General features: G+C 37.7%; 1 protein-coding gene across 1 annotated transcript; it reads left to right on the top strand.

Annotated features, from left to right (window-relative positions):
• The first annotated feature begins 3,851 nt into the window (after positions 1-3,851).
• LOC140157356 (uncharacterized) lies at positions 3,852-13,759 on the top strand. Its single transcript, XM_072180526.1, has 5 exons — positions 3,852-5,559; positions 9,902-9,956; positions 11,262-11,284; positions 12,346-12,540; positions 13,445-13,759. The coding sequence occupies exons 1-5, from the start codon at positions 5,455-5,457 to the stop codon at positions 13,658-13,660; spliced, it is 594 nt and encodes a 197-aa protein (XP_072036627.1). The 5' UTR covers positions 3,852-5,454; the 3' UTR covers positions 13,661-13,759.
• The last annotated feature ends 415 nt before the right edge of the window (positions 13,760-14,174 follow it).

The following is a 14,174-nucleotide window of genomic DNA, read 5'->3' as shown; positions in this document are numbered from 1 at the left end:
TTATGCCTAGCCTTCTCTAATTCTCATCTCCATAGGGCCATTAAAAATAATAGAACACTAAAGCAGAATATGCTATAATGGGCAAGTACGTACATACTTGACATTTAGTATGGAATATTTTTTCGCAAAATTCCAAGACTGGTCTGGAAGGGATCTGCACAAACCGCACATGCTAAATATTAATTGGGGTGAGTCGGGAGATGCTACAAAATAATTGTTTGATAGAAAATGTGCTTTCCATAAGTTTACATTATGATGCTCATAATGTAGCAAATGTGCCTAAAATGGCGGATTTATGGAGGCTGAATTTGAGCTTTGTGGGGACACAATTTCGGACTTTATGCAAAATGGTTCTGTTATTATCAAATTTATAGGGGTTTGAGGTGATGTTTCCTAAACTTCGTCAGCAATTGGCATTTATCACAGTTGAAATACACTTGCAATGTACCCATTTTTTTAACATGGGACTAAGGAGTTTAAAATATGGCTCTTAAAAGTTTGAATGGCTCCCCTGGGGTCAAATGTTATACGGTACAAAACAACTGCGCGGATTCCTGGCACAGTGTCGACGACCTATACGATAAATATAAATTTAATACTCCGTTGGTGAGCGACGGGCGAGTGGTATTTCACCGAACGCAAGAAAATGAGTTCTATCTGATTGGCTAGCAATCGATCGCTTAGATCGCTCAGTAGTGAACTACAAACTCAAAATGGAGCAATGTATTCAATTCGATTGAAATCGATATTCTATTATTGACGTAGATAAAGAGAGTGATAGTGTGTCAATAATGTACATTGTATTTATAGATAGAGCACCTGGATTTTACATGCATTCCTTTATATAATTAATTTCTCAAACAGTTGAATATAACACAATTTTAACTGTGGATTTCAAAATCGTTACATCAAAATTGCAGTAAAACATATCCACAGCGAAATACCGGTCCTCACTAATTAGTGTATTTAATTTCCAGTTAGTGTATTAAAAATAAAACCTGTGATTTACCTGACAACAAATAAATTTTTCTTGCAATAGAAATATCATATGGGATACTGATATGGTAGGCCGCAACCGCCAGAATGTGGAGCTTCTACGCGTAGCTGACTTTTTGCTCCGTGGAGCCAAATTGACCAATCATGTTAGAGTTTTTCATTACTCGGAGGTAAAACTGACCAATCAAGTACGACTTACTCATTACGTGAAGCGAATTTATTCATTAAGAATTTGCCAGACGAGCTTCACGTAGTTGCAAGATATCCTCGGTCACGAAAGTTATGATTCAAAAAGTAGTTTATGAAAAGTACGAACCGACTTATTATTAAGATGGACATGTACTCATAAGAAACTCATACTGTATTGTACATAACTATATAGCTAGGCAGAGTGGTGGTTCTTTGTGTGCAGTATGTTTATAACATTTGGCATTCAAACTTTCTGAGTGCTTACCACCCCAGGGGGCACTCACTAAAATGGGTGACGGGGATGTGCGGCCACATTGACCTCCATTTTTCAACTCGCTCTCACGCAATGACCCCCTTTTTGTTTTACTGAACTCCCTCTCACCCAATGACCCCTTTGTTTGTTTTCCTGTCACCAAAAGACAAAAAAAAAAAAAACAATTTGGGGAAAACTATGATAATCTCTCACTGAATGACCCCCATTTTTTCATCTTTTTTTTTTCAATTATTTTTTGAATTTTTAAAAAAAAAATTATCAACTTTTATATCTTGACCCAAAATTTTTCACAGTCTCACTGAATGACCCCTTTTTTGGTCACATTTCCCCAGTCTCACAGAAAGACCCACTTTTTGGAACATTCTCACTGAAAGACCACCCTTTGTCGGTGCGTAGGCTCTCACCGAAAGACCCCTAGTTTCAAACTCCTGTCCGCACATCCCCGTCACTTCCAAAGTTGAGTGCCCCCCGGCTTACCACTTCTAAAAGCCATATTTTTAAAGCTCCTCCCACTTTCAAAACTGATGGATTACAAGTGCATTTCAGTTCTGATGAACACTTATGGGTGTTTAGGTTCTGTAAATATCACCTTAAACCTCAATGAATTTGATAATATCAGAATAATGTTGCTCAAATTCAGAAATGTTACCCCCACAAAAATCAAATTAAATCTCATTAAAACCACCATCTTAGGCTAATTTACTAAATTATGAGCGCCATAATGTAAACAAATGGAAAGCACATTTTCTGTCAAAAATTATTTTACACCGTCTCCCGACAAACCCCAATTAATATTTAGCCCGTGCGGTTTATGCATATATACCACTTCCAGACCATTATATTATTATTATTATTGGAATTTTGCGAAATGGCCATTTCAAGCAAACAGGGACATGATCCAAACTGTAAACTACAAGTGCTACATGTAAAATAGCACATTTGGTATCAAATGAAAGAGGTTATCATGCTCTTTAAATTGACATGATTAAGTACAATTACGTTGGTGCATGTTTACTATGAATTTTCTTTTAAAAAACGCTTGCCCCCCTTTCGTCCATGCCAAAATCGCCTGTCCCCCTTTCCAGTGGCGGCGCTACCCCTGCCCCCATATTTTTCTTGCCCCCCCGTTTGCCCCCCCCACTTTTGAGGCAAACCCCAAAATCACGTAAATTTCCACTTTTTGCGGCAATTTTGCGCAAAATTGGCCAATTTTGCCCCCCCTGAAATTCACTATGCCCCCCAAAAAAATTCCTGGCGCCGCCACTGCCCCTTTCTACTTCTACAAGATATGCTTTGCCCCCCCTATGGCCTGCCAAAATTCTTCACCCCCTATAATTCATCCCCTACACATCTAATATACTAAAATAATGAGCGGTCTCTGTAAGTCTGTCCGGCTATGCGTTTCGCTGCGCGTCGACGCATCGATCCGATATTTCGGATATAGATAGGTCCCGGGCGTACGCTGTAACGATGTGGGTTTAAAGGTCATCGGATGTCAAAGGTCAAATTTTTAAACTTTGTCCGATCGGGCCCAAACTTGGTGAGTGGAATCCTTGATAGGAGGGGAATATATACGCGAAATAAAATCAAGGTCAACCGAGATCAAAGGTCATTACGGACAGGTCAAATTTCAAACTTTGTCCGATCGGGCTTAAACTTGGTGGGTCGAAACCTTTGTATGAGGGGAGCATGAAAAACACTATATGGAGGTCATCCGAGGTCAAAGGTCATGGATTTCAAACTTTGTCCTATCGGGCTCAAACTTGGTGGGTGGAATCCTTGATACGAGGGGAATATATGCGCAAAACAAAATTGAGGTCAACTGAGGTCAAAGTTCATGTAGGGGCTAAATTTAAACTTTGCCATATTGGGCTTATAAACTTGATAGGTTGAATCATTCGTATGAGGGGAGCATGAAAAACATTACACCGAGGTCAAAGGTCATCTGTGGTCAAACAGCATCGCTATCATGCCAGTGCTCTCACAGCATCAGGGCTCTCACAGCTGCAGGTGCACTAGTCTATACTAATAAAACAATGAGCTCTGTGTGTCTGTCCGGCAATGCGTTTCGACGCGCTTCGCCGCATCGTTCCAATATTTCGGACATAGATGCATGCCTGCCAACTGTTCCGATTTAATCGGATTCGTTCCGATTTTTGAGGTCAAAGGTCACAAAAATCGGAAAAATCCGACTCTTGGAGAACCACTGGACCTATTCTGAAGTGCTAGGATCATAAGGATTATTCACAGTTAATTTTTTTTTAAATTGGAAAAAATTACAAACAAATTACAGTTTGTTATTTTTAATATGCAAACCATTAACCAATATTTACCTCTTCATGTAGCACATATTATAAATGCATGGAAAACCAATGCATCTATGATATGTGATACATGAAGAGGTAAACACTAGTTAATGGTTTACATACTAAGGATAACAAACTGTAATTTTTTTGTAATTTTTTTTTCAATTTTTTTTCAAATTACCTGTGAATGATCAGAACAGGTCCAGTGGTTCTCTAAAGTTGACAAAAACTTTGAATTTTTTTTTAATTATTTTTTTCCAACCTTGAATAACAAGTAATTTAGGGTCTATAACTTATTTTTTCCAAAGTTTTGTTTCGCTTCTCGCTTCACTCTAATTAGACACCAACCTTAGTTCCAAAGGTTGGCAAGCATGTGCCGTTACGGGTGAGCGCGTGCTTCGCGCGCCCCGGATCGCGCGCACCCTGTACAGATTTTTATTTTTACAATGTTGGCAGGTATGTAGATGGGTACCGGGCGGGCGCTGTTTATCGGGTAGTTTTGAAGGTCATTGGAGGTCAAGGTCAAAGGTCATGGATTTCAAACTTTGTCCGATCTGGCCCAAACTTGGTGGGTAGAATCCTTGATAGGAGGGGAATATATGCGCAAAATAAAATCGAGGTCAACTGAGGTCAAAGGTCATTACGGAGGGGGTCAAACTTTGTCCGATCGGGCCCAAACTTGGTGGGTGGAGTCCTTCGAATGAGCGGAGCATGAAAAACATTATATGGAGGTCATCCGAGGTCAAAGGTCAAAGGTCATGGATTTCAAACTGTGTCCTATCGGGCTCAAACTTGGTGGGTGGAATCCTTGATATGAGGGGAATATATGTGCAAAACAAAATTGAGATCAACCCAGGTCAAAGGTCATCTGGGGTCAAAATTTCAAACTTCGCCCAATCTGGCTAAATGTATTCTCCGTATCACGGGAGCATGAACAAAATCAAACCAAGGTCACTCGAGGTCAAAGGTCGTATGGGATCAAATGTATGTCCATTGGGCTTAAACATGGTAAAAAGAATCATTGATATGTCAGGAACATGTCATGAAGTCAAAAAGGGTCATCAGAGGTCATGCTATCATCATGCTATCAATGCAGCTGATGCCCTATAGCTACAGGGCCATTACAGCTACAGGCGCACTAGTAATTATAAATGATTGCACCCTAAAAAGCTTAACGCCTCATTGTGTAATTTGTTTTATGTATGCTTTTAATATATTTTACGTTCTCTATAACGTTGACCGAATTGGTCAAGCTATATATCAAAAAAATTATACAGGCGCCCTCTTGGCAAAATTCATTCATATGATAAACTGTTCAAACCGTAATATATTAATGTGTGCAAGATATGTAGCATTTCAAAATGGTAAAGGAACTTTTGGGACGACCCTTTTTACAGAAACAGAAACTAAATCGGATACTACGAAACGGGATCTAATAGCACCATAAACATAAAATCAATCATGAAATAAAATAAAAGATCGTTACAGGTCTGCAATAAACTTGAAATGATCCAATGTATACCATTTTGTTGCCTTGACCTTGTAAGTTACTTAATTCTGTCTTCCGTGCCAGATAAGACTTTTGTTCTTCGCACTAAATTATCAACTGGACGTTTAAAGAAATAGTACACATTAGAGTAGTGCTTTTCAAATTATCTACACGGCTATGCTCTAGCTTACTGTGGCACAATGTCGAGTACCAACGGCGCAACCTCAATACCGATGGAATCATTACCGCCACAAGAACCACATGCCCCAGGAGCAGCTGAAACTGCTTCCCATTCGCCTGCTTCGGTAAGTGGAATAAAACGATTACTAAGTACTGTTATTTTTAACATTAAGGGATGGGGTATGAACGTTTGGACAGTGTTTATTGTGGGACATTAGAGCACATCAGACATCGAATTGCATTCTGAATACGAAGAATGTCCTTCTGATATCAAATAATTTTGATTTTTTGAAATTCGCGATATAATACACATTTTATAGCAAATGATTAAAAATTGATATTTTGATATTTAACAGTACTCGAAGTAAACTTTATAAATCTGATGATTTATACTTAAAGTGTATGTAGGTGGGATGAAAAGCCGACGATCAATTGAAAATTTTGACCTTTTGTATTGAAGATATAGATTTTTTTCCCAAAATACCAACAAAAAATGACTGTTATATATCAAAAATGTGAAAAATATCAAATTTTAATAATTTGTCATAAAATTTGTATTATATCGTGAATTTCAAAAAATGAAAATTATTTGATATCAGAAAAACATTCTTCGCATTCAGAATGCAATTCGATATGTCTGATGTGCCCTCATGTCCACAAAAAATACTGTCGAAACGCTCAAAACGCTCATTCCAGATCCCTTAAGTTGAATGAGAGCCCCAGGATCCTGGGAAATCGCCGGCTATTGTTAAAGACACGGCCTACCCCCCCAAACTCCAAAAAAACCAAAACAACAACAACATTTATATTTCCTGAATCTTGATGATGAGATACAGTTTGAACACAATTATTTTGACCGGTCCCAGTTTTGAATTTTGATATCCTTGCAAAATTTTTATAGGCACAATTATCAGTGATCAGCTATCAGTGATCCCCGCAAAAGATCCCCGTAAAACCTAGTAATTGCAATTAATGAGAATTTAAACCTTAGAAAAATCTCGAATTGCCCAGGATGACAACTTTACCTTCCCCCAGACTCTCAGTTTGTACCACCAATATCTAGAACAATTATTTTAATATTGTTCTATTTAAAAAAATAATATGATTAATAAATTAAGGTGGTACTACACTCCCTGATACATTTTGTGACACATTTTGCATTTTTCTCAAAAATAACTACACACTGGTAACAAAAGTTATGTACAGGGTGTCCCAGAAAAAATTACCGAGTGAAAAAGATTGAACGTAAGTCGAGAAATAGACATCAGAATCAAAAAAATAAAATGTAGCGCATAGCCTATTTTATTGTGCATCACGTACGAAAATGTTATTTGATTCGGTCTTTAATTCTGTAGATTCGGTTGACTGGTTGCGAAGAAATTAACGATTACATAATGCGCACATCAATGCAGTTCGCAAGTTTGATCAACAGGCGCTTTTTTCATACTCACTCACCGCTTCCTAAAGTTTGTGCATCACATTAAAGTTAGTCCACATTATCTATTTTATTATCCGACGGTGTTATTGTATTCATGCTTTCACTGAAGAAGATGAATAACAGTTTGTCCGAGAAAACTTTGATTTTTTTCAATTGGAAGCTTTCCAACTTTAATTCTTTAGGTTGTGCAAATGTGTTATATTTTAACTTTCCAAAGAACATTTGAGCCAAGAATGACAATGAACAAGTGCTTACAGCTTTACGTGTGATTTTTGATACCATGCATTATTAGTGTTGAAGTTTTAAAAGATTTAAACTTTGCATTACAATTTCCAGGCGGCGGATGACATGATCGAGCCGGCAACTTGTGAAACCGCCCGGCCGTATGGCATTTTCCAATATAGTCGGTTAGTTTTGTGGGGTTCATTATCGAACCCAACGGTTTTATATTATTTATCAACATAGGTATTTGTTTGTGATATTTCAAGCGTTTTAAAATTTCAAAATAATCCCATTCAATTACACGGTTGACGATGAAAATTTACTGAATTTAGGGAATGCAATGCGGCCACCACCTGACAATTTCCTGGAAATATTCCAAAAACATTAATGTGTGTGAGCTTGAATTCTTTATGCAGTAATATCAACATTAACGAAAAAAGATATTTACAAGTACCGAGCATCATCTTACGTGTAACTTGCAAGCTTTTATTTTCAATAGCGTGCAGATTTTCAAATTTGAACACAACCTAATTAAATGTTTTGCAAGAAACAGATTGTTTACAAATAATGAAAAGGATTTCACCGAACAAAATATGAAGCAATTAACCACTAATGCGCATTGTGTTGAATGATCTTTCTTTCAAACTTGGAATGAAGTGAATTGACACATGCGTTATGTAATCGCTCATTTCTTCGCAATCAGTCAATCGATTCCAATAAAATTAGCGTATAAGATGCAGAATGAGATGGGCTACACGATTATTTTTAGATTTTTGGATTCTGATGTCTATTTCTCGACTTACGTCCAAATTCATTCGCCCTGTAATTTTTTCTGGGACACCCTGTATATTATAGGGGCAAGGAATCCAATTACTTCACTGAAAATGAGTGATTCAAGACAAGTGGTTCATTATATATGTTAAGAAATGAAGTACATACCTCTTTTCTTATCATAAATAACATACCGCTTGTCTTGAGTCACTGAAAATTTCAGTGTAGTAACTGGATTCCTTGCCCCTATAATATACATAACTTTTCTTACCAGTGTGTTATTATTATTGAGAAAAATGCAAAAATAGTTACACATTTATAAAGGGGTGTAGTACCACCATAATTTTCAACTAATTAAAAATTAAGTATTATTAAAATAATAGGCAATTATTAAGAACAAAGAAAACACTCCGGCAAAACCATAATGCCTACATAGCATTGTGGATTGTATTGAACAGGGGGGGGGCACAACTTGTAAATGTACCGACGGAATTGATTGAAATTGTTGACCCAAATTCTTTTTGTCCAGTGCGGTGCTCCGTCAGCCGGCAAAGAGGAAGGGTCGCATCCAATATTGGATTTAGAAGTAAAACGGATTATGCTGAATATTAAAGAGCGAGAAAAAATTCCGGCTAAATGAAAGTGTTAAAATGTGGTTGCACTGATACAATCCATTCAGATAAACGGAAAGACCTGGTATCGCTTTCGCTAATTAAAGGCCAAACAAAAAGTTTGCCTTGTTAGCTCAAAGCTTCCGTACGCATAACATCAATATTGCCAAAAAGAACATCATCGATCAATTTAGGCTTATTTCATTTACTTTTCAAATTTGTTTCGCCACTTAAAACACTAAAAGCAGGTCGTGGTTTGCTATCTACGATATAAATGTCAGGAATTTCTTCGCTCTGCCTGTCTTATGCAAAGTCTTTGTCACCGGTAGGCCTTACATCTCACGTCACCTAGGCTGTTTTACCCTCTGTAATATAAAGCCCTCTTCCAATTATCTCTGTCTTGCGCATCCCTTGCCCAAGTGGTGCCTCTATATGTTGTTAAGTCGTCTCGCCATCTTCGTCTTTGCCTTCCTCTTCTACGCTTTACAGTCCTTGGTTGCCACTCGGTGATTTTTTTTGTCCATCTATTGTCATTTTTTCTTGCCACATGTCCTGTCCATCTCCATTTCGCTTCACCAATGCTTTCCATGATGTCTTTAACTCCTGGTTTGCTCACTGTTTCTGACTTTATCTCGTAAAGTTTTGCCGAGCATGCATCTTTCCATGGCTCGCTGTGTTGTGATGAGTTTTTGTTCCAGATCCTTAATTGTAGACCAGGTTTCAGCACCGTAAGTCATGGTGGGTAACACCGTACATACGCCTCCTCAATGTCATTGGTAGCTTTCTAGCACACAAAGGAGGCAGGTAGGCCAACTACGTTTTAATTTATTGTCGCATAAAATATATTATATATTATAATTATAAACATTGAATGTTTGCAAAAAATGCGTTTGCATTGCATGGCCAGTGCCTTAAAAATGGAAGCAGAAAAACCCATGAAAAGAGCAAAATCACTGGTCATTATGTTCGTCATCCTCATCACCTGTTTCACCAGTCAATATGACAATACTGAAGTCTTGGTGCTATTGTCAACAGCGTAGCCAGGATTTTGTAGGGGCAAAGCCAAATTTTCTTGAAGTATAGTAAATCCAGCCCCTTTTGACGACAGAATAAGTGTATGGTACAAATGCGCGCGAAGCGCGGGAAAAATTTTACCATATTGACGCTAAAGTGATGAAAATGGTGCAAAAGTGGAATAAATTCGTGCGAAGCGCGAAAAAGAATATTTGCACTTTGGAGGCTAAAATGTTGGGGGCTAAAATGGCCAAATAATTATACGGTTAATTTGATCAAAAACGCACATACAGGCGCAAACATTAGGGGATGATTGTATGGACCATCCCCCCTGGTAAAATATTGGGGGATTTATCCCCCCTCCCCGATCCATACCTATGAATTTAACTATAACCTATGATTACTTTACAGGATGAAAAACGTAGCAATGCGTCCAATGGGGGTGATGGCGATGCAAGTTCTGTTGGTAAGTTAATGGCGCGATACCAGATTGTGGTCCAACTGTAAAAAAAACTGTTAAAAATTACTCAATGTTGAGTTAAAAGGGATAATGTCAAAATATTAGTACTAGATTGAGTCACTTTAGTATTCAGATTGAGTCGGTAATTCATTCAACATTGAGTACCAATTAAGTGACTCAATCTGCTGAGCTTTCCCCTTTTTACTCATAATTGAGTAATTGTTATTTATTACCTGCACTTTAAAGCCATATTATAACATTTCTGTAAACATAGATTAGTATTTATCTTCCATTAAACATGTTAAATATTAGTTTTTTACTGTCAGATATGTCCCCTTTTAATTTTGAGCCGAACAAGTGAGGTAGAGCATAGAAAATTGGAATTTAGTGGGCCTACTACTAGCGCCCATGCATGTTACTCCCGCGGTTGTAATACGGTACGATCCTCGGGTGTGTGTGTATGTGTATCCCGCACGCCGTGTACGGTGCATACGCCTACTATTTCCATCGTAATAATAAAACGCCGGTTCCATCGTTTTATTCAAAATCTCGGATTTTGACAAAATTAAAGCACCTAATGTCTTGATTTTTGCAGATTATCTTTATTGACTAAAGTACATTACAATCGTGTAAAAACCAGAATTTGAGGGCGTTCTCCTCAGCAAATGTTATAATAATGGCTTTAAGTTTGCCCATACTCCAGCCCTTAAAGTAACCATGGTAACGAATTCGCTTGTCATTCAGCATACACTGACAGCCAGAATGGAGTCAAGTGACTCTGTAAGTGGAGTAAACTAGCACTGACTCTCCAAAGGAGTCACCTGATTATCACATGAGAGTCATTTGACTCTACCTGTGGAGTCAAATTTATGACTCTCCAAGGGAGTCAGACTCTGTAATTGCTTGGCTCTTGACACCATGGAATGTATATTTTCCCATTCCAAGGGGATGGTGGTCAAGCCAAATTTTCTCCATCGTGTCTTTTTTCGGAGTGACCCTGTAATGGCGTCAGGGTGACTCTATTAATGGAGTCTGGGTTACTCTAGGAGCAGAGTCCAGCCACTACGCGACTCTATGTCTAAAATAACTCTATATTGGGAGTCAAATGACTCCTGTGTAGAGTCATCAGCAGTGACTCTTCAGCGGAGTCAAGAAATTTATGACTCTTCAAGGGAGTCAAATGACTCCCAATATGGAGTCATTTTAGACATAGAGTCGCAGAGGGGCTGGACTCGACTTTTAGAGTCACCTAGATGACTTTCAGTGTACATGTCAAAATGTAATACAAATTTCTGTTTTGTTTCACTGCAGGAATCGACATTGACGACGGAACTGTAAGTATTTCCCCTGAAAACTTAAAAGGGACATTTGTCATTTCAATAACATAGTGTCATGGTGACCGTGGTGACCGGTACCCCTATATTCAATCCATACAAAATGCATTCCTCTCAACACAAGGATTCAGAAAGAGAATAGTTTGATCTATCTCCGACGTACAGTTCTCAACTTATATATTAGGCAAAAGGGTCATGTGTCAAATGCTGGGGTCACAGATTAAAAATGCTCCGAGTTTGATCAAACGAAATGGCTGGTAAACTGGCCTCAAATTGTTGCGCTTGCAAACATTGACAAAAATGTGGTACCGTATTCTTTTTAGTGTGTGGGGGTGGGTGGGTGGGGGTGTGAGGGGAGGGGCAAGCCAAACTTTAGTTCCATTTTTTGTCATTGGTAATGACACTTTATTCTTTGCTATCCCCATTTTTATCCCTGATAAATTTCTGTTTGGGGAATTTGGCCCGGCACCCATAGGCTACGACACTGGTGTGGTCTCGCTGTAACTTCTTACAAAAAGGTGGGTGACCCGATTGACAGCCTCATCACACACTTTAACCCCCCATCAAAATTTTGATTTTGGTACCAGGTGAATCAGGTATATTTCCGAAGAAATCATCCAAAAATTGTCGATTTGTGTTTGAGACTAATTCGACTTTTGTGTGTGTGTGTGTGTGTGTGGGGTGTGGGGGTGTGTGTGTGTGTGTGGGGGGGTAATAATAATGTCTTCGGAAATGCATGTTCTTTTTGCATGAATGCTAAAGGGACGACATTTTATGTTATAAGTAAATTTTAAATAATTCCATTTTCCAAATATATCGGGTCAACTTCCTTTAAATATCGGTGCAACATATATAAAAGTACTATTATTATTATTGTTATTATTGTTATAATTATAATTGCCATATTTTTTATCATTTACCAGGCAAAAATATGACATTTTGCATTTTAGTCTAAAAAGTAATTTTTTAGTCCAAAATTGGCAAGTCGCTGAACTCGAATAACCCAAAATATGCGTAATTCTCATTATTTATTCACGTCGTTTTCTTTTGCTGCCAATCAGGGTGCGACTAATGTGAAAAAGTTAAAACTGAGAGTTAATGGTTTCATTGACTTGTCTGGTATCATCTCCAACGTCGCAGTTTTAGTTCTACTTCTGGGACAAGAGACGCACAACATTTTCTTTGCACCTCTGGTGGTCTTTATAGTATTGGCTATCAGTCTTCAGGTTGTACTTGCATTTATTCTCATTATTAGGGTAAGCAAAACGAGAACTTGCGCTCATTTCATCGACAATGCTCGCTTGTTCATTTTATTTTTTAATTTTGATATTATTTGTACAAATTATGTCATCTTATCAATCTCTAGCCGCCTGTCCATTTTATTTTATTTTTGATATTACTTGTACAAATTATGTCATCTTATCAATCTCTAGCCGCCTGTCCATTTTATTTTAATTTTGATATTACTTGTACAAATTATGTCATCTTATCAATCTCTAGCCGCCTGTCCATTTTATTTTAATTTTGATATTACTTGTACAAATTATGTCATCTTATCAATCTCTAGCCGCCTGTCCAATTTATTTTATTTTTGATATTACTTGTACAAATTATGTCATCTTATCAATCTCTAGCAAATTGATTTTTTGCTAAACGGCACAAACTCCTCTTAACAAAATAGCATATCAAAAACTGATCTCTATCCGTAGTCGTTGCATTGTTTTACTTGATAATGTAGTGAAATACAAGAATAGGCCCTTGAAACTCGATTTCCTGTTTCCCGGCACTTTTTTTTAGCTGATAATGAGGCAACCTTTTCATTATTAATTATTTTGGCGATTTCCATTTCTCACAAAAATTAAACACCTTTGGCGCCACACATACATGTACATAAGCTAGCGAAATGAATAGGGGATCACCGAAGACTGAATTGTTACTTTAATTATACTTAAGAATAATCTTAAGTATAATTTTACTAAATAATGATTTTATTTTCGGCGTCTTGATCAACGCGGGCAAAATTCCATAACGCGCGCGGGTGACGGGAAACAGGAAATCGAGTTTCAAAGGCCTTATATTCCAAGAATAATTAACAATGAATTCGATACAATTACCCATCATATTTGATGATATTTTACCGCTTACTCTTGCTTTTTATAGAATTCGTTTATTGAAGCAGCTCATGACACATATCCCGAAACGCCTGAAGAAATGGAAAAACTCAAGGACAAGTCACGTGATCTATTGACGACATCCACAATTCTGCTCATGGTGATATCCGTATTTAAAGGGGGTAACCCTATTGGTTTTGGATATGGATTGTCTTTAAAATTACATAATAATATCAAATATCGCCTCCTTTATGCTGCTTTGTGAAAAAACGAGAGCATTTTCAGCGTAAATGTGAATAAATAGCCAAATTTGCAATCCAATACCTTGGTACACGTGAATTGCATTCTGGGCAGGCAATGACGAATGCTGTACAATGCCCGGGCCCGTATTGAACGGAAAATGTTGTTTTTTCGTACCGTTTCAGAAAAAAGGAAACAAAATATATTTCCCCTTGCAATATGTACATTTCAAATGAATATAAAAAAGTTTGGGTAAAATGGAGAGGAAAAAAAACCTTCCGAGACCGGGTTTTGAACCGGGTACCTCTCGGGTAAAAAACAAACGCGCTAGTCAATTGAGCTATTTAGCACACCACGCTTACTGATGCCTTTTTCATAACTATATACGGCGCACCGTCTCCTCAGCAGTTAGTGTGGTTCGCTTTTTTCACAGAATGTGTATGACGCGAAACCAAAGTAGCTGTTGCGGTGACTGATATTTCGTTCATAATTCCCTCCCAGAAATCCAAAGTATTTACCATTGTTTACAAACTGGTATA

This window comes from Amphiura filiformis, chromosome 7, assembly GCF_039555335.1.
Source record: "Amphiura filiformis chromosome 7, Afil_fr2py, whole genome shotgun sequence".
Classification (NCBI taxonomy): Eukaryota; Metazoa; Echinodermata; class Ophiuroidea; order Amphilepidida; family Amphiuridae; genus Amphiura; species Amphiura filiformis.
The sequence above is the reverse complement of the archived record's forward strand: the minus strand, read 5'-3'. Positions and strand labels throughout refer to the sequence as shown.